The 20138-nt window shown below is 40.9% G+C and overlaps 1 protein-coding gene across 2 annotated transcripts in view; it reads right to left on the reverse strand.

Annotated features, from left to right (window-relative positions):
• Positions 1-14403, reverse strand: part of col11a1a (collagen, type XI, alpha 1a) — a 94600-nt gene extending 80197 nt beyond the window's left edge. The window contains exons 1-4 of one of the 2 annotated variants that reach the window (XM_084747532.1): positions 14001-14403; positions 8097-8258; positions 7551-7764; positions 4738-4900 (exon numbers count right to left, since the gene is read on the reverse strand). In XM_084747532.1, coding sequence (XP_084603658.1) covers positions 4738-4900; positions 7551-7764; positions 8097-8258; positions 14001-14115 — 654 coding nt within the window. In that variant the 5' untranslated portion in view covers positions 14116-14403. Of the gene's footprint in view, positions 1-4737; positions 4901-7550; positions 7765-8096; positions 8262-14000 lie in introns of both variants that reach the window. The other variant, XM_084747531.1, reaches the window with a different exon arrangement.
• Between the last annotated feature and the right edge of the window lie 5735 nt (positions 14404-20138).

Genomic DNA, 20138 nt, shown 5'->3' on the forward strand with positions numbered 1-20138 from the left:
AGAAGGCACCATGGAATATAAATATACATGGAAGGGGTCAAAGGTTACAGAAGTATTTGACCCCCACAGAGGAACTACATGAAGTTGACCTCCATGTTTGAGTATCAGTGTACAGCAGTGTTTACTTTTGCTGAGATAGATAGCGCTTTTGTCTTTTCTCTACTAAAATCCAACTGCATGTTGTAATTACAGGGTGAGTGCAGGGCATCACTGGCCAAATCAAAACACAAGGAGTCATCACCGTTGGTTCTTTGACATTCCTTTGCCTAGGGCAACATACCTTTAGCACAGCCACGGCTAACTGTAATTAGACAGGCCAATACAACAATTAGTCACTCCCCCAAAGTCTGTACAGTACAGTTTCTCTGAAGAAAGAAAGAAAGGAAGAAAGAGGAAATTGAGACAATAAGAAAAAGAAAAAGAATGAAAGAATAGGTTAAATGCATTTCAACCAACTCACAAGGATCTGCAGGTCATGTCCTGTGCTCAAGAGGGAGGGATAATTTTGTCACAGGAAAGACTTGATATCAAAATGTTACACAGTCAGGTGGTTATTAGCTGGTCAGACTACCTGACTCCCTAAGCCAGGGACCAGCAGCCTGCGGCTCTGGAGCCACATGTGGCTCTTTTCCCCCTTTCCAGTGACTCCCTGTGGCTTTGACAAAAAATATGGAAATGCATAACTATTTTTTTAAACATTTTAATTTGACATATTAATAAAAAAGAAAAGTCTCAGAGGAAAATACAGAATATATTGGTTGCCGCTCGAGGCTGTTTTTGGCCAAAAGTGACTCCAAATATCCACCACAAACCAGTATGTTATTTTTAGACGAGAGTTGTCAAAAATATTGATATATCACTACATATATTTTCTGAATATTTGAAATTTCTTGTTTCCTCTTCTCTCCAACAGTAAATTGACACACACACCCCTGCAGTGAACACAGCCTTGCCTTCTTTCACTTAGTCGCAGTGCTATCACTTGTCTCATTTTCTCCAGTTGAATGTCCTCTATCATGTTTTGACCTTGTTATATCTATCTTTTGATAAAAATCTAAAATTTTATGTTGTCTATGTTGTATCAATTTACCCCTGTGTTATCAAATGTTGACATTTTTCAAGCTATTTTATTAAAGTTAAGATCAGATTTATTTTTGGCAATACCGGCGGTGTGACAACAAGGTGAACACCTCAGCCCCATGTAGTCCTTAAGAGGAGAGACACTGAGCACTGATGAGTGTTTGCTAACCAGAAACAGAGGGAATAGGCAGGTATGTATATGAGGGTGCTCGATTAGGACAGGTAATGTCAGCCGGGAATGAATAGACTGTCTCATGGCTTTGGCACGGTAGGGAGGCCTCAATGTGGGCTGCGTGGAGAGGGAGGAGGAAGGTTTGAGCAGGGGAGAATATGCAGGGAGGAGGGTGGGGAGGAGATGAGGAAATGAGGAAGGCCTGACGGGGCAATGAAAGACTCCCATTCATCCAAACCAGATCCCTTTGCGACGGTGGTCGCCTCCAACCTGGGGCAGGTATGGTATGAATAGACGTTTATGAAAAATGCGGGTCAGCTTGTGAAAACAAATCTCAGAGTTTGAATAAGGGAGCAAATGTTTTATTATTACTGAATTTATTATTAAATCTACCCCTGGAAATCAAAAAGTCACCTACCACAGTGGTTTAAAAGAGAGGTAAAAACTGAACTTGAAAGAAAGTAAATAGTCACTGCTAAAACAGTTCATGTATTTCTAACATTTCTACAATTTTCTTATAGATAAGGTATATTTTAGCAAATCAAATATAGTGACTGCTAAAAATAACAAGATGGTGTGTGACAGAGAATCTGCTGTGGTGCAACCCTTCCTGGGTATACATTTCAGGAAAACTGCTTTTACCAATTAATTTATTTTCACATTTTAACCACTGGCTTGAATGCAGAAGGCCAAGGTATTTCCTTCCCCTGTATATCCCAGCATGCATCGGGCCCTGTGGATCTCTGAGGAGAGCAGGGACACAGAACAGACAGGAGACCTGTTCCAAAAACCACACAGAGAAGACCCTGTTAACTGACTTATGCCTCCTATTTTCAGCCTGTCCACTGGCCGACCGCTGACTGGGCACACTGTTTCATACGAAATGCTGGCTTCAGTGCCGTCTCATAAATCTAATCAAAACTGAAAGCAAATCTGCTTATAAAACCGTGCACCTAAAAAAATGTTGATCATCTGAGTTGGGTAATATGATACAGTAATCTCAGCCAGTCTGTATTCAGATTTCAGCAACAAACATACTGCAAACTAATTTGATATTTTTCCTACAACAAACATTAAGTGATGCCATTTCCTGTAAGTCTAAAGTGGCTAAAATACTCTTTATTAACCTGACTAATATTTTAACATACTATGCATTATCAAACTGATGGTAGCATCTTTTCAAAAAACACAAAATCAAAAAACAGCACAAAAGAACCTGGGAAATTTTCTCTTAAATATTATGATGTTTCTTTCATTGGTCATATGATGTCTTTTTTTTTAACTCTTCATCAGTGAACAACTGCATGCCATAACACAAATAACCTCACTGCAGCACTAGGTCAGACACAGCATTTAACACAAAATCTAAATTACGATATAATGAGCAACACAGAGAAAATAATTGTGCACACACACATTAAATGGCCTCAAGTATGCAGGACCCTCTGTCCCCGTGGTGATGGCAAGGAATGCCAAAAAATATGGCTTTCAAACAAGAGCAGCAGCATCAATCATTCAAAGATGGCATCAGAATAATGACTGGTCATTCCTGGTGCTCATAAACAAACCAGCCCCCTCTCACAAGTAAACACAGCCCCCACACAGCCTTACAGTGACCTTTACTTCCCACCAGAGAGAACCACAAGTATCGTGACAATTCAGCCATTGTCCGTCGTTACTGACATCCGCCTGACCCATTGCCAGCTTCCACCTCTGGATGAACTGCGCCTCAAAGCATAATGTTCAATTCACTGACTAAGGACGTGGTAACATTCACAAAATCCAAGAAAGTTTGAAGCTGATTTCTAATATTTTTATTCATTTTGCCTGAATTATTTGGTACTGAGAAACAGCCTGAACAAAATTATGTCCACCACTGCAAAGGGTCTGACCAATAATGATATTATTTTGTTTTTCTGTAGATTATTATTATTCTACTTATTATAAAACAATCTTGTCCTGTCAAAATGCATCACTTTCTGCACACGGGGAGGGGGAAACAGCAACTGTAGAAGTGAAAACCTTCCACCAACATTGAATTCAATCATTTAAATCCACAGATGTTGGACCTTCCCAGCAGTACATGAACTATGCATAACATCAACGGCTAAAGCTCAACGACTGCCCAGTGCTATTTGCTTAATGACATATTTTGTACGAAGACAGACTGGCTAGAAAACATTATATTTTTATTTTTTGTGGAGGTATACAGGCTTCAGTAACAAGTGCATGCTTAGCAGTGTATCCAAAAAGCATTGCTTTCAGTGTCAAACATGCAATAAGTGACATTGCTATGTCACAACAGAAATTATGATACACTTCAGTGTCCACCTCAGACTATGTTTATCAAACAAGGTCTCTTCTATCAGGATAACTATCTCTTCTTGAGTCACAGTCAATAGACAAGCTGTAAATTTGATTTCTGTATGTAACTGAGCACATCCTTGGCATCTCAAACCTTAACACTCACCTATAGTAAAAGCATCAATCTTTCTTCTCTAGAGCCGAGTAACTTGCATTCACATGTCACAGGAACTTTTTGTTTACAACTAACATATGTCATTCAGTTCAACAAATTAGATAAATGCAACATAACCACTACTGCACTTGCCATCAATTTATCCATTAACTGGTGGGTCAATGCAAACAATCAGATTAAAAGTTAATCCAAGACAACATTTCAACAAGGCCAGTTATTTTTTGGTAAAGCTATTATATGCGGAGCTCCTGTGGTACAAAGTGTCTCTAATTACAAGGTAAACAGAAGCTTTAACAAAGGACCTGAGAAGTCTGAGAAGTTTACCGAAGTCCCATGTGCATTTTGCAGAAAAAAAAACTCAAACAAACTAGCAATAATGATTTACAAAGTCCAAATCCAATTGCTTTTACATGGCAGATGTCCAAATCTCACAAAATATCACAAAATGCAGTTAGTAACAAAATGTGGGTTAGTTTCAACCACCATGTTTATGAACAATACTTAACAATTTAACAATATAGTAAAAGCAAAGAAGCACAGTGAATCAAGTTAGTCATGGTCAAGCAGTAGGTCCAAAACAAAAAAGCTGAAAAATCTGGCTCAGACTCTTCTGCACACTGCAGCACCTGCAGCCTGGATAAAAGGCTTCAGATATCTCTGCGTGATATCTGTGTGCACTTCCTCATAAACTCAAAGAAACTGAAGATCTCCAGATCCGCACTGGTTTCTATCATCTCCACATTCCTTTTTTTGGCCACATCAAAGGGGTCCAGGTCTGATTCCTTGAAACTTAAAAGCTAAAAACCCCTTCAGGAAACGTCTGGAATCTGGATACACAGGAAATACTACTACTTTTTGGGGCAACTTTTTAGTCATAGATGGTTTCTGATCAGTATGCCAATACACAACCTACCAACAGCGACGGTATGCAGCTTCAGGACTGTATGTCCATTATCCAGCAGTGTGAAAAATGGTTCATACAGTTCACCATACTGAGAACACTTACTTGGAAAACCTCCTCATCCAGGATCCTGGTGCCGAACACAGTGATGCCGTTGGTGTTGATGGAAGCATGGTCACTCCTGGGGAGGTTTTTGGTGATCTTCTTCTTACAGTCGACAATGATGGTGACCGTCTTCTTCTCCACGCTGATCGCCACGCGGTGCCACCTGGTCAACAACACAACAAGAAGAGGTGAGAAATGAAGCCAAGGCCAAGCAAAAATAGATAGAGTCAAAATGACAAGGCACAATACTAGGTGCAAATATTTTTGGAATTGGTCCAGTAGATTGCCACAGCCAGCAGCCATGAAATCCTTGGGGGCAAATGCGCCTGTCAAAGTACTTATTAGCCATTTAGACCCCAAAATATGTTTAAAAAAGGGGCATTAGTTGCAGCCCTACTTCAGGTGTAAAGTTACTGGAATTATCATGTAAGTTATTGTGTAAGTGTTGTAGCTGCACATGGTGAGAGTACCATAAGTACTGAAATCAGAGCATGATGTATTATAAACAACAAAATTAGGACAATGAATATTTTGTGGGTCAAGTGTTGAGTCAACCTGAAATTGCAGGTGTTTCATTATATTTAAAAAACCCTCATCAGCACTTCTACAACACTAAGATTACAATCTACCTTCTTTTTTTTTTAAATCACAACACACCTCAAGGAAAAAAAAAACGGAGAATGCTCCGTAATACAATGTGACTCATTACAGAAGCAAATGCTCATGAACTTCAGAGTTATGAGTGATATATTTCAATGGACGACGCTCATAGATTCAAAGGGTTAACTGGGGTCACACGTGAGTCTGACACCTCCCTCGCCTCTGGACCATTTGCCACTGCACTTAAGGGCTATTGCATACCAGGCAGCAGTGGACCACATTCTTGCCCCCACACTCTGGCCCTGTTTAACACGGGATTACACTCATTAAACTCCAAACTTAATCCTCCTTCTGGGTTACTCGGCATGACAGACATGGTGAACATTGTGGAAAGTGTGTGTCAAGATCCGGGAAGGCCTGCCTTGCCAGAGCAGGAGACACACAGTCAAAACATTGTTCTGAGGTGGAAGATGAGACCTGGCACCACTGTAGCTCGAGATGGCAATATTAGAAGCGTTTATCGCACGTACAGATACATATCTGATATCATTTTAATATATATTTATATAATATAAAAATGACAGATTCCTTTTTGAACCCAGCTGCATCATACAGACAAATTCCAGGGCATGCGATGGAGATTAGGAAAATAAACGTGCAACACTGTGGGTTTTAGCAGTACAGCAGGAAGGATTACTCGTCACCTTATATGGTAGAATAGCAAATGTTGACTTCAATAGGTTTAAACAATGCCACCAACTTCTAAAGTGCATTAGGATCAGAAGACAAATTGTAGCACCGTATTTGAAAAGCAAATGTAAACACAATCTTTTGAAAAGCATGTTTAAAGAGCTTAAATAAGACAAAACTGACAGTGTACAGTAAAACAGTTCCCTAGAAATCCTCTCCGCCCCTTTAAAGAAAAGGATAATGCTCTTTTTCACCTCATCAATATCATCATTGTGCTTCTCTTTTCAAGCTTGGCGTATGCTTCTTAGTAACAATGAATGCATCCACAGGGATTGCAGACTGTACACAGCCTGAGCTGTACCCACGAAAGATTTAGACAAGGCCTGGAGCTGGAATGCACCCAGGCCAAAAAGAGTTAAAAATCCTCTACAGAGAACTCTGCTCCTTCGACAGTGGGTCACAAAAACTACAAACTGGACAAAACAGCCCTACAAGACCAGGACAAAGCTGGCTTTGTTGTAACCCGCACATAAAGCAGAGTTATTGCTGACATGAGACTCTTGAAGGATTTACCAAGCTTGCTTCTATCATGATAACTGTACACACTAGATCTCATTCTAAGCCAATTTGGGTCACAAAAATATTGTGACCGGGTTATGACTTCCCTTAAAAGCTCAGAAAACAAACTCTCCTCACAAAGCTTGCTCAGCAAGTGAAGAAAACTTTAATAACGCTGGACGATGCTATAAAATACTATTACAAATGATGAATTTTCCCAGCAGCCTATCTGTTTACTTGTTCCCCTCTTGACCCAGCACACGGGCTCATGTCAGCTAAGCCAAAGCTCTGAGTGAGAATTCTGGGATTTCTGAATCTGGGAGCAGATAATCAGGTTTATGCGAAGAGGTTAGGAGCACTGTTTCTGGTTGGGTGAGGTAATCCAAGGGGGCAAAGAGGAAGTTTAGGACTGCCCCCTTTCTCCTCCTTCCTTTCCCCCCTCTCTAAAATAACAGAGGCAGTGAGTTCATGGATGAGGTCAGGTTGCCCATAGCAGTCCCTGCTGTGCCCCAATAATCCAGTGTCTCCCTGTCTCTGACCTGTCTCTGTGCCCACAGACCCCTGATGAGACGGATAATCCGGTCATGAGCACCTGCGGTGCAACACTGGGAAGATCTGGGTTGTTTTCTTGCTTTTATCGAGAGGAACCACTCAGTAGAAATCAGAAAAAAAATTTTTTGAGTGTTTTAGTTGATTTGCTAATTCAAATCATTCCACCTCTAAAACAAATGCATATTCATACATTCACACACAAAATTAATGATCAAAGTAGTGGAAAACTGATAAGGTAGTTTCTGGAACATCTGAGTTCTTTTTGTGCCGTCTAGCATAGACCGAGACCCTCCGTCACCCCGTGTGCCACAACACTCAATTCTTCTCAGTCAGCTTCAGCTGTGAGTCTGAGGGAGCATGATTGTGTTCGAGTGTGTTATATGATGTGAGTGGATGTTTGAGAGTTGACGCACTTTCCGTCAGCAAGGTTGAGAGTACGGAACAGAGGGTAGTCTTCTGGGGCCGGCTTGCCAGTCTGATCCTCATACAGGAAGACAGGTGAGCGACCCACTTCCACGCCCAGCTGCTGGACTCCCTGCTCGTTGTAAATGGACAGCAAGAAGGACTGGAGGCCGGACTTGGGGCGCACTGTGGTCAGGATGGAGAAGTCCTCAGGAAAAACACCACCTGCACGGCCAAAAGAGGAGGGGTGGAAAGGAAAGGGGAATGAGTTAGAGCTATTGTGACAGAGGACTGATTTGTTTGTACAATTTATTTCCAGTATTTTGGTTACTACCTATTCACTTTAATGTAACAAGTCCTCAGCTTCAGTTTTCTCATCTAAACTAATTATCCTTTTGTTTTTTTTTTAGTTTGTAAAAACTGGATTTTTATGTCTCTCTTGGTGAGAGAGAAAAACACCAATCAAAAGACACTGTCAAAAAGCACATTTAAAACAAACTAAAAACAACATTTTACACATGATGTTTGAAGGTTAAAGGTTCAAAAGTGTATCTTACCAGGGAACAACTGTGTGGTGGGGGCACTGATCTGGACCTGCTTGGCAACTCTGAAAGCTGAGTCCGGCTTTGATGCTCTTCGGTTTGTGCAAAATCCTGATGTTTTTGTCACTCCTTCGGGGTAATTTTGAAATTCTAATACTTTTAGCACATCCACTGGCTCTGCTGATCAAGGGGGAAGATAAAACATCAATTAGTAGTAGTAATAGTATTGGATTTTTAGGCAACATTTGGCTTAAGGTCTGGTTCGTATCTACACAAGGACAAGTACATGGATGATGGATAACATTAAGGTATATGCTATTTGCACCCAGGTTGGAATAACCAATGTAGTAATTTACACCCTGTTGTATATAGCCTAGCATGGCAGAGGCAATAATCCAGGTGTCTGTAGTCAGCCGTGCTATTTGTACCTGGGGTTTTAATAGCCACATTTACACCCATACAACAGAGATAAACCATGATCTTTCCTTAAACCTAACCAAGGAGTTGTGTTGCCTAAACAGAACCAAACAGCAACGAAAAACTAAAAATAATGATTAAAAAACTGTAACCAACACCACTTTCTCCCAGGGCAGGACAGGAACCCCACTTCCCACATTAAAGCCACATGCTTAACCCATTCATCCACTGCAACCTCTTACCAAAAGTGAATTAGTCACTTCTTTATAGCTAAAATAAAGAGGTCTGGTGTGAAGCTGAATAGGTGCCACGTGTCTATTCGTAACCGGGTGCAAATAGACATGTACACTTTAGTCCATTTCTGGTAAATATACACAGGGCAGTGATGCTGTGTATGATTCAGAAAAAAAGACAGGGATTATTTACCCAACTTTGGTTGAGAAATATCCTGCATCATAACCATCTCATAATCAAACCAACAGTTGTTTCTTTGTGTCATCAAAATGGCACTATGTCACATTTGTCACAGTTTCAACGACACAATAAACTTTATCTATGATAAACTTAGGCCTTAACTAACCTTAAATAATATTTGCTACAATAAAAAAAACTGATTTACCAAAATATTTCAGTTAGGAAATGCTTGCTTCCTGTGGAAATGTCCCTGTCAAGGCCAACCAAAGAACATAATAACCAGTGTGCCAACAGGGATCTAGTACTATAACACCTGGACAGGTTTACCTTGATAAGGGTCACCAGAGGCTCTCTGGGTTTTCCATTCTCTTCAATCCAATGTACCTTACATAAAGAACCCTGTGTGGCCTGAGGGTGACCATAAAGACCCATGGGAGAGCATTATGATTATGCCTCTTCATCAAAACACCCTCTCAGTATTAAACATTAGCTTGGTGAACATGACAGGGGATGGACTCAATTGCTGCAGTACACAGACCCTCTGTTACATGGGCCATTTGTACCTGGGAGATATTTTACTATGCAAGGTCCAATTAAGTTCAAAATTTCATGCAAAATGGAAATAGAAACGGTATCTATATGTCTCACTTTCTAAAAACAGAATCCTTAACAATGTGAATGTGATACTATCATTATAGACCACATTTTGCTTTAAGCATTCAATGGACATCTGATAAATGGGCTGATGAATAAAACCCCAAACCAAAGCTTAAAATCCATATATTAACACAAAACTGCTGCTCATGCACATAAACACTCATACACAGATAAAACTTATAAAAGGGGGTCGCGCATCTTTACTCAAGCTTTCTATTTGTCAAATAAATTGTTCCTGTCTCTGTCTCATCTCTGTATAAACTCTCATTTGCCACCACAACTTCACTCCACAGGGTATAGCAATATCTGACTAAAACAGGCAACACAATGGCTGACTGTTAAATGTTATAATACTAATCTGTTTTCGTTGGGTAAATAAGCATGCCAAGGTGTCTCAAAGCATCAGCAAGCCTTTTCTGGCGGCTCTAAAGCCACTGTTTTGGTTGGCATGTAGAGGTCAAATCACTCTCAAAGTTTCTTTAACTTTTTGATACAACAGGATCTTAAAAAATGTGTGATGTTGCTCTCGACACTCTCTGGTCAGCATTCCAGCTGTGGCAGAGAAAAGCAAATTAAGAGCCTGTTTCATTCTGTTCAGAAAAGTGTGGTGTGGTTTTGGGGACAGGTCCCTGTTTCAACATGAATCTGTTTCTACTAAATATTAAGGTGCCGCAAGCACTGCTCATACAGATGGTTCGCAACAGATCAACAGATAGTCGGTGCTGATTACACTACTTTTTTGACCTGGTAGACAAAAAATCCTCTCATTGCGTTTTTCATTAAAGCCAAGAAACAGAACATGTTGAATGAATATTTTAATTTTGCTGTCACACTGAAGATATATTCCAGAGTGTGGCCTACATCTGCTCTTCTTCTCTTCTAGCACCTTATACACCACCTGCAATTGACCAGATGCACATGACGATGAAGGCTAAGAGAGCTGGTCTGCTTCAATCTGTAGTGCAAAACTCTGAACTGTATGCAGTACAAAAATACACTCTGAATGAAAAAAGCCAACAAGCCATTTCACAAAAAATTCACTTCAAAATTCTCTACAACTTACAACCCTCTAAGGGATATTGGTGTGAACTGGTTGAGCTCAGTCAGAATAAATGAGCATCAACCCACCACAACCCAACTCACTTCCATTTCAAGAGGACATAGAGGAGACAAAAATAAGCAAACTTATATAAAATGTCAGAAAAAAAGTGAGTTGAGAGCAAAATCAGCAAACTGTTACTCCGTAGGAATGCCATCTCTAAGGACAACTTGGACTTTTTTGTAGCTTGTAAGGATGAACCAGCTACTTACTTTGGAGAGTGAACTGAGGACCTCATTGTGAGTTCCTGCAGAGCTGCTTTCAGTTCAAACTCCAGGACTCATATGTTCCAGATGTGGCAATTTGGCCAGGCTACGACCCTCACACGGAGGTGCTGAGAAAACGTCAATACTGGCCAATCCATTAAGGCGAAAAAATGAGTGTGCACAGGCTTTTAAAGAGTGCATCTGATGAGCTGGTGTGAGTTTGCCCTCGGGGCTGAGCAAACAGGCCATATAGCTACCAGCAGAACTCAGGTGGCGTGGAGGGACGGACTTTCTTAAGTGTGGATCGGAGAGAACATCACAGCCATCCCTAAGGTCAGGCAAGACGACCTCTATTACTCAGTTATTGTATCATCCCAGCATCATTATGCAAATCGCAAAAGCATGCAGGGAAGGGAGGAGCAGTACGACACATTAACATAAGACACAGATCGCTTAATTTGATATCTTCTTCATCATGTTCACAGGTGTACATCGATGTAAACAATGTGTTCCAAGTGATAACATGACAGCATTCTTCAGACACAGGCCAAAAAAAAAGGACTGTCTCAGCTCATCCTTTATTGCATAATATGTAAGACGGGAGCCTACTAATATCATAAATCCCCCTCCTGCTGTGTCATTCTGAGCCCTTACATCTTTACAGAAAGGTGAAATTGGCTGGTAAACGGAGGAGGACCTTTTCACCTGCAGCTCCCTGAGACTCTAATAATATCTTCAGCTAGAATGTCTCTCTATATATGCCCCCCTCTCTCCCACTCCCTCGCTCCTTCCTTTAACTTCCACCACGCTGCCGGCTAAAACAAGACAGCTTTATGCTGGTGTCATACCAAGGAAACTTCACTGAGACCTACCCACTTTTTCAAAGCATTTTTTTCTCCCTCTTCTCTTCCCCCTTTGCTTCTCCTCTCATTAACCCTTTTACCGTAGGCCTCCATGTCGATATCGGAGCACATTATCACAAAATATTTAAACCCTCTGCACAGGTCATGTAATAGAAAAATCGTGGTCTTGAAAGCCACTGTGAGAATTTGAGAATTTGAATTAGTTATAACACAATTTCACACATGTGGCTTTGTTTGGAAGAAGAAAAGCTTGTCTACAAAGAATCCAGCAATGACCATAAATGTGTGACAGCTACACAGGACAAAGGTCCAGCAAGGAGCTGATTAGCTGATGTTCCCGGTTGAGCACATTTGGGAGAGGACTCTGAAAATGCTAGCTTTGTCTGCTGGAATGCACATCTGAGCCTGCGCCCCGGGGGCTGAGAAAACGTGTCTGTACACTGCTAAATGGAGAGGGCACCCTGCAGAAACAGCTTCAGCTGACTGAGACCCTGGAACACAGAGCCTGCAGCAGAATACTTGTAGAAGAGGAGGCAGGAGTTGATGAGATTAGAAATGTGCGATTTTTCGATCTGAAGTGCGATTCCACTCCAGTATCTTCTGAACAATCAAGTTGTTGTCCTAGTAGAAAACAAATGGCTATAAAGGAATAAAGTCTTTAAATTAATAAAAAACTGACATGAATTCTTTAACTAAATTTTGTGTGATTTCTTGCTTAAACTTCCCTAATTATTTGGTTAAATGATTGAGGCATCCGACCACAATTGTGTTCATGAAACCTTCTTATCAGAAACTAAAAATTATATGCATCCTATTTTAAAAAACATCCTAATCACCTAGTCCTAATCACCATTATGGAAGTGTGAGATGCATCCTAAATCGCTACCTGTATCTGTATGTGACAATAAATCCTCACAAAGATGTCTATTGGGCCAAGCTGTGAGGCCTGTGTAATCCTGAACCCTATGACTTGCGGCCATTATGGCTGCAGGCTAGGCCCGTATGCAGGCCTGCTCTTTGAAGGCTCTGAAATCATAGGGAAGTGCAACAAGGACCATCATCAAATAACTGCTCAGCACTTAGAGGGGAAGCATTCCCACCACTCACACAACGCTGCCTTGTCCAGCAGCCGACCAAACATCTAAGTGCAAAGTTGAGGGGAAGCGCTGGGCACCAGGGAGGGGTTGCACAAGCCAGCTTTTGGGCTTCAGTGTGGACCAGGGCAGTGTGGAGATAGGGTGAACCTGCCTGACCACTTAGCCCCCTGCAGACCAAGAGGGGCTTTGCACTCTGCACTGACAGGTCTGAGAACCACTGAGGCCTTTGTAAAAAAAAATGCATTTATCATCACTCTAATACTGTACAGACAGAGCATCCTTATATCTGCAAAAAAAAGACTGAAGGAATGGATGGATGGATGAAGATTTCGCATCTTTAAGAGTGCACTGACATAATTACAGTAATCCACATTATCACACAACTCAATATTTCATCAGCCTGAGGAGAAATATACCCTAAGATTACATATCAATGAGTGACATCGATGGTTTCTGTACAGTTCAACATTCAGGTGACTTGTTATCACAGTCCGGGGTCTGACAAATGCCCAGTGTCATCTGTCTGAGGAAATCCACCCTGCTAACCGTGTCCACTTCCACCGGGGGGACCACAGTCCAAACAAAGAGCTTTCTTTCAGTCTAAGTCAAACTTAAAAAGCAGGGAAGGCTGCTCTGTTTTTCCTGATCTCCGTAAGCACATACCAGCGGCTTAGGATGAATTTAATTAGGCGAGGTGTTTCATCTTCGGGGCGGACGCTTCCCATTCATGCGTAAAAGTAGCCCGCGGTAAACTGTGTTAATGAATATTGTGCGTTTGGCCAACAAAACATGCAGACTTAAAGCAATTATCCCCTCAGAGTATGTGCTGTCTAAGTGGTCTCTATGAGAGGGTTTAACCGTCCACTTCACCACAGCAGTGAGCAGGTTTACTGTACCTAAACTTTTTGTTTGGTGGCTTCCACAAAGCGCTAAAACCTGTCGGTGTAATAAACGCAATCTCGCTTTAATGTAACTATTTTGGTTGTGGAACGGGAAGACGCGCGTAAATTTGATTACGGAGTAAACATGATACCGCTGCGTCCAGGTAAATTTGTTAATCCCCAAATCTCCATCATCTGCTACTGAGTTTTCCCAGCTGGTCGCCGCTCCGTCCCCTTTACGGCCAGATAAAGTTCATTACAGACGTTTGGTCCTGATAATCTTACCTGCTCTGACATTAGTAGCCTGTAGAACCAGGGTTAAAGTGATGAATGCGGTTACAGTGGAATCCATAAGCCACCTTTTCGTTTTCCACCTTGTGGACCACCTTTGCATCTCCATGGTTGGGCGCCCACAAGTGAATCAAACTTTTGGGCGACTTCAGGTGATTTTTAATGACGTCCCTTCCACAATCCCAAGTGATGATGGAAACTGTCCTACAAAAAAGCCATAAGTGAGGGGTTTCAGCCTCTTCTTTCAGCCACACCGAGGCCCCCGATCCTCCTTCCCAGTGCCCAGCCTTCACAGTGAAGGTAGTCGGGCTTTAACCAAAGCGCACAGAGTGCAGTCGGTACACTTGGTGCGTCCGCGGACAGGAGGGCTGGGCATGCTCCACAAACCGGAGCCACGATTACAGGGAACTGACAAGGGAACCAGCCCCCGATTAGCAAATCACGGGGCTGGAAATTCTCCTTCGGGTCCACCCATTAGCTTTGTAATGCGCCCCCCAGGTCTCTTCCGAGTGCGTCTGAGGAAAGAGGAGAGAAAATAAAACAGGGACAAAGTTGATGACGACCTGCATGGGAATGATGAACTGGCAGAACAGTGCATGCAGGGTCTTACTATAATACTCACAATGCCCTCAGTCCACTAATCTTACCCGAGCTCATGACTGCTGTTATTTGTATCATGAATACAGTATTTAGAAGAATTGTTTTAGCATAACATGCTCTCCCACCAGTCCTCCTTCATAATAAAATATTTTAATTGTAACATTAATCAATTCAAATGATTTTTAACCTTAAATTCAAAATCATAGTAGCTGATGATACATATATCACAACAACACACAATTATAAATTCACAAACATTCATATAAAATGAAAAATATACTTTTGTGCTTAACTAGCTTGTCATAAGAGTCATGTGAGGAAATCAGTGCAGTTCAGCAGTGTATCACTGTGCAGGAACTGGATCAGCTATATTCCAGGTGGTTGAGAATAGGTAATAAAGGGACAGTTCACTTCAAAGTCAATCATCATCATCAATCACTTCCTCTGACCTTTAGACCTGTTTATCCATATAGATAGTTTTGGTGTGAGTTGCAGAGTTTTGAAGATACCGGCTGTAGGGATGCCTCTCTTCTTTCAAATATAAGGGAACTCAAAGCATAAAAAATGCATTTGAAAACTCAAAAGCAACATCTCCTTCCAGAAATCATGACCTGGATACTCAAGATAATCCACAGACTTTGTAGTGAAATATTTCATATAGGACCTACTTTTTCTAGCCTACAAAGAAAGTAGGGACAAAAGTAGAGACAAAATACATACAAACATCTATATATCTGATATCTCAAAAATTTCCCAACTCACACAAAAACAATCTAGATAGATAACAAGCACGTAATAGAATGGGTTTTTGATTTTGGGGTGAAATGTCCCTTTAATTGTACATCTGTCACCATTCCAAGCACCAGAGAGAATTCTGATCTTGCAGGGTCTCATATGGTGACAAATTAAATGAAACACTTGAATAAATGCTTTTCACCATCAGCACCAACTGAGGGAATATCTTTTGGCAAAATAAGTTTTATACCTCTGGTTCAGTGTCATGGTGCACTGATGCCACAGACACGTGATGACATCAGTGCACCATGACATCAGAGAGATATCAGGCATGAATAATGTCCATCAGCAAGTCATCCAATACCACCGAATATCCTCCCTGCATGCAGTTACAAAGCATTACAAATTCCAGACATTTTATTTAATTTGCTTATTATTCCTTTTGACACGTGTGTATTCATCTTTCATTTTCAAATGCACAGTATGTAAGTTCTGCCACAAGGGGTCTGGCCTCACATCAAAACAATCAGAAAAGACGCTGAGAAAAGACATAGTTTGATAACAGTGTGAAGTAGTAAGGGATTCATGTTCACATAGTAACATATTATGTTTATTCACGTTACAACGTGCTAGATGCCAGCTGCTAAAATTTCCATGAAAACATGGGATACGTCTGATATGTGAAAGAGTAAGGAATGAAGTCTGCAAACATGACTAAACATAACGTGAATAAAAACTTAACCATTATCTTGTCCATGAACATGATTTCTGCCTGAGGCACGTCAGACAGATTTTTATCTGTCATGGTGGTTGTTTAACAATGAAAAAACAACTCCCATGATCCCACGCTTCTTCATGATGTCATCAAACAATAACTTTTGCTATTGTTTTAATTTAACAGAGCCCTCTAGTGGCCAAACTTACATACTGTATGTTAAGACTGGTCTACAGTCCTTTAAAAGCTACCTGCACTGACAATCCTCTGCCAACAGTGTGAGATAACTCCACTTATTTCCAGTGGTTTCCCCTGTTTTCTGCAAATGACCGTGTGAATATCCTGAAACAGCACACAATAGGGCAAGTTGACTGAAACGCACTTTGGGACAATCCTGCAGAGTGATTGCAGGGGGACGAAGTTATTCCAGGGTTACTCATCTAATGGTCTTTTAGAGGCAGGGGTCAGTCCAGGAGACAGTCACCTCCTTGTATCACTTGGCTCTCTCCAGTGAAGGCATGGATCCTGACCAGGCTCTGTCTTTCAGCCAGCTCGTCCTTCCTAGCCAGCCAGACTCAGCCTGTTTCCAGCCAAATAGTATCAGATGCTCCTCCTGGATGCCCGGTGGCAGAGAGCAGAGCCATTTCTCTGGGGCGAATTGGTGTCTGGGCAGAGTAGGTTTCATGCTACATCTCATCCTCTCGTGGTTCACAGAGCAGGGGCAGTCATTCCCAAAGTGGTCCAAGTAGTCCCAAGTAAAATTAGCCAAAACATATCTTCATTTTGTTTATTTTGGCATTATAAGAAATGTGTATTTGGCATTTCTTTTCTAGTTACTTTAGAACTTCACTGTTTAGTACTATTTCCCACATCATAAAATAATTTAGACAGTCAGGTGTGAATTCGAAAGGTGATATTGGTAATGGTGAGACAGTCAGCAATTGGTGATGCAAGAAAGACGGTAGGGTGACAGCAGCAGATGGCGGCCTCAGGGATAGTGAGGCATGCGTATGATTTGATAGTTCGCTGGCTTGATTTCCTGTTGGATGGAGAAAATCTGGGCAGTGAGCGAGTCACATTCCCCCTTCATTCAAGAAATGCTGCCTGCACATAACACACACAGCCACAGTTCATTTGCTAATAAAACTATGGTGTTAGGATGCTTTCAGGTATGTAATCTGTTCAATTCTGCTGAGTTAGCTGAGTAAATAAAGTAATTTCAGTACTTTTAGCAGCAGCAGTAGTAATGGCTTCATTACTTGAGTCTGTAGCAACAGTTGCTGACTCACTAGTGACATGCAAAATAATAAGCTTATACAGATAAATGGTAGAGACAAGAGATTGCTGTTTGAAACAGTTTCAGAACATCTTGGCTTTGTGACAATCAGCCAAATTTAAACAGTTTACAGTAATAATTTGTACTCATTAAAGAATCATAATTATAAAAAATGTCAAATCTGTGTCTAAAATATATAGTCTGTCTCAAATATTCTCCCATGATTACTGCCAGCATGTGCCTGTAATTGTTATCAGCTGTGACTATAATGACAATCAGCCTTTGTCCAAAACTCTTACTGTCTCCACTAATGAGATGGCCCAAAAACCAACAGATAACCAAGCCAACTAACTGCTACCAGACAACTGATGAATAACCTCTCTGGCTATTCAGTCTACTCACTTACCATTGTAGCTGTTACAACTGGTGATTCTGTACAGTAACTTGTGTTATTTAAATCCTACAGTAAGTTGCTATGTAGCAAGTTTTGAACTGAACCAGAATTTTGATATTGTACTGCTGCCATTTTTAGGGGACAGTGGCATTTATTCTTCTTGCTGCACTTTTTTCAGCCTCAAAAATTCAAGAGAAAAGAGAACTCCCACACACAGTCCTTTTACTTCCAGTAAACTTTATTCAAGATACCACGTTTCAGTCCTTCAGTACTTAAAGTATTCTAGTTTCTGTTTGTAATCAAAATCTTGACCTCTCACATTCGATTGGGTTTCGGCTGCCTGCAAAACAAAAGAGACGGACCACATCAACTGAAATGCAATCAGAGAACTCATCATAAGCACACCTAGCTCTTGTTGTACATCAACATGAGAAAATGAGAGTAGATGTAAACACGTTACCATCAAGACTTCCAAATTAAATGACAAAAATATGTTGTTGGTCCATGCCGTCCAAAACACACATGTATATAATATCTGATTTGATGCAACAGCTGACAGGACGAGATTGCCATTTCAAAAACAAAATTTTCTGATCTCAAGTCACTATGGCTAAGGTTTGGTTAACAAAACAAAAAAGAAATCACAAAAAACCCACTGACGTCAGAGCGCACGCAGGTTTCTTTATGAATGAAAACTGAGGGAAAGCAGCTTTTACTGAGGAATGCAAAACCTAAAACAGATTAGGAGGGGTTTAATGTCTTAATGTCCTGACAATTACCAGAGGCTCTGTTCCATGCTGTCTATATGCCGGGACAGGTAAAGAAAAAACAAGTGCCCCCAGCCACACAGTATGCCCCTGTTCAAATGCATACAGCTGTATTATTTAGGTTGAAAGATGGACCTAATAAGAGGTTGGCTAATGAGATTGGGTCAGGTTAGATAATATTAATTTAACAACTGGAATCTTGTTGTAATATAATTGTAATCTCTGTAAAGTATAATATGTTTACAGGTGGTAAAATGTCATTAAGACAATGCCTCACAATAAATACTCAAAACCTGTAAAAACATTCATTAAGAAAAATTAATCAAGCCACTGTTGCTGTTTGGTAAGTCACCAAAGTAGGAGCAAAGCTACACATCACACATTGGGATCCTACAGCAATTGAAGTTGCCATGTGGCAAAGCCTCAGTACATTAACATGGGAGATCACTACTGAAAATACAGGACCTTTGTCCTGCAAAATGAGCATGAGATTTAAATCTGATATTTCTTTTAAATGTATGCCATTAGACACATTTAATGGGTACTGTATAAATGTTAAAAAATGAGAGCACTTGTTTTACTTGCTATGAGTTTTACCTGACATGGTAATGAAACACAAGCACTTTTCACAGGCACACTCAAGCCAACCACCCGCCACTGTCTGTCACTGTTTACACACTGCGCTGAGGAGAGTATAAAGAGCTCTTTCTCCACACTCACTCTAGTCCGTTGTCTAACACAAGCAAGAAAAAGTTCCCTCACTTCGCCAACATTATTTTTGGCAACCACAGCATTTCATAAGAATAAATACACTTTATAATCCTGTATCAATTGGTAAGTTAGGCCATTATGGGACTGAAATGCTTTTATTAGAAGCTTAACCCAGTTTTGAGTAATTTGAGGTAATCTGTGGAAAGCCAGGGCTTCATTTGTTCGAAGGTTTCTCTGCCATGTTTCTATGTTTATGCCGCTTGGTTGTCATACACCAACCATGTATTTTCAATGTGGTCTACCATGTAGGACACCAGAATTAAACCTAAATGCTGCCTCCATTTTGAGAAGTCACATGCAGACCAAAGATATACAATTATATGGACATGGCGTTAGTTGAGGGCGTGCTGCTTACTTTATTTAGATAAACATATAGAAATATGACATGAACAGACCTGTGCGTCTGGCTGCAGACCTGATACAGAGCACTAAAATCTAACTTGCGTGGAGGTGAATGTGGACTGCATACAGAAAAGCTTCTCTGAGCATGTTTCTGTTGCTCACATCGATTGAAGCCCACAGGTCTCTCTCAACCATGTGGAGAGAATCTCTGTGAACTGAAGTCAGCCTGGCCTGGGCTACAGGTGTTCGTAATGGGAAGCAGCCTGATTCGAAAGCACACAAGAGAAAGGAAGCAGCAATCTTACAGCCAGACATGCAACAAGCCCTTTATATGTCTCAGAAAATCAGGAATGTCCTTCTGTCTGAGCACACTGTATCTACAGTGATGGCTTCAGATGATAAAAGTATAATTTCAGGACTGCTGTGAAGTTCCTGTGAAATGTTTTAATACCTACTGGTACCTACTCATTTATGCTGTAGGAGGCACATCATGCCACACTGTGGAATAATCAGTTGGCACTGAGATCTTGAG

Source organism: Lutjanus erythropterus, chromosome 21 (genome assembly GCF_056507025.1).
Source record: "Lutjanus erythropterus isolate fLutEry1 chromosome 21, fLutEry1.hap2, whole genome shotgun sequence".
Lineage (NCBI taxonomy): Eukaryota > Metazoa > Chordata > Actinopteri > Lutjaniformes > Lutjanidae > Lutjanus > Lutjanus erythropterus.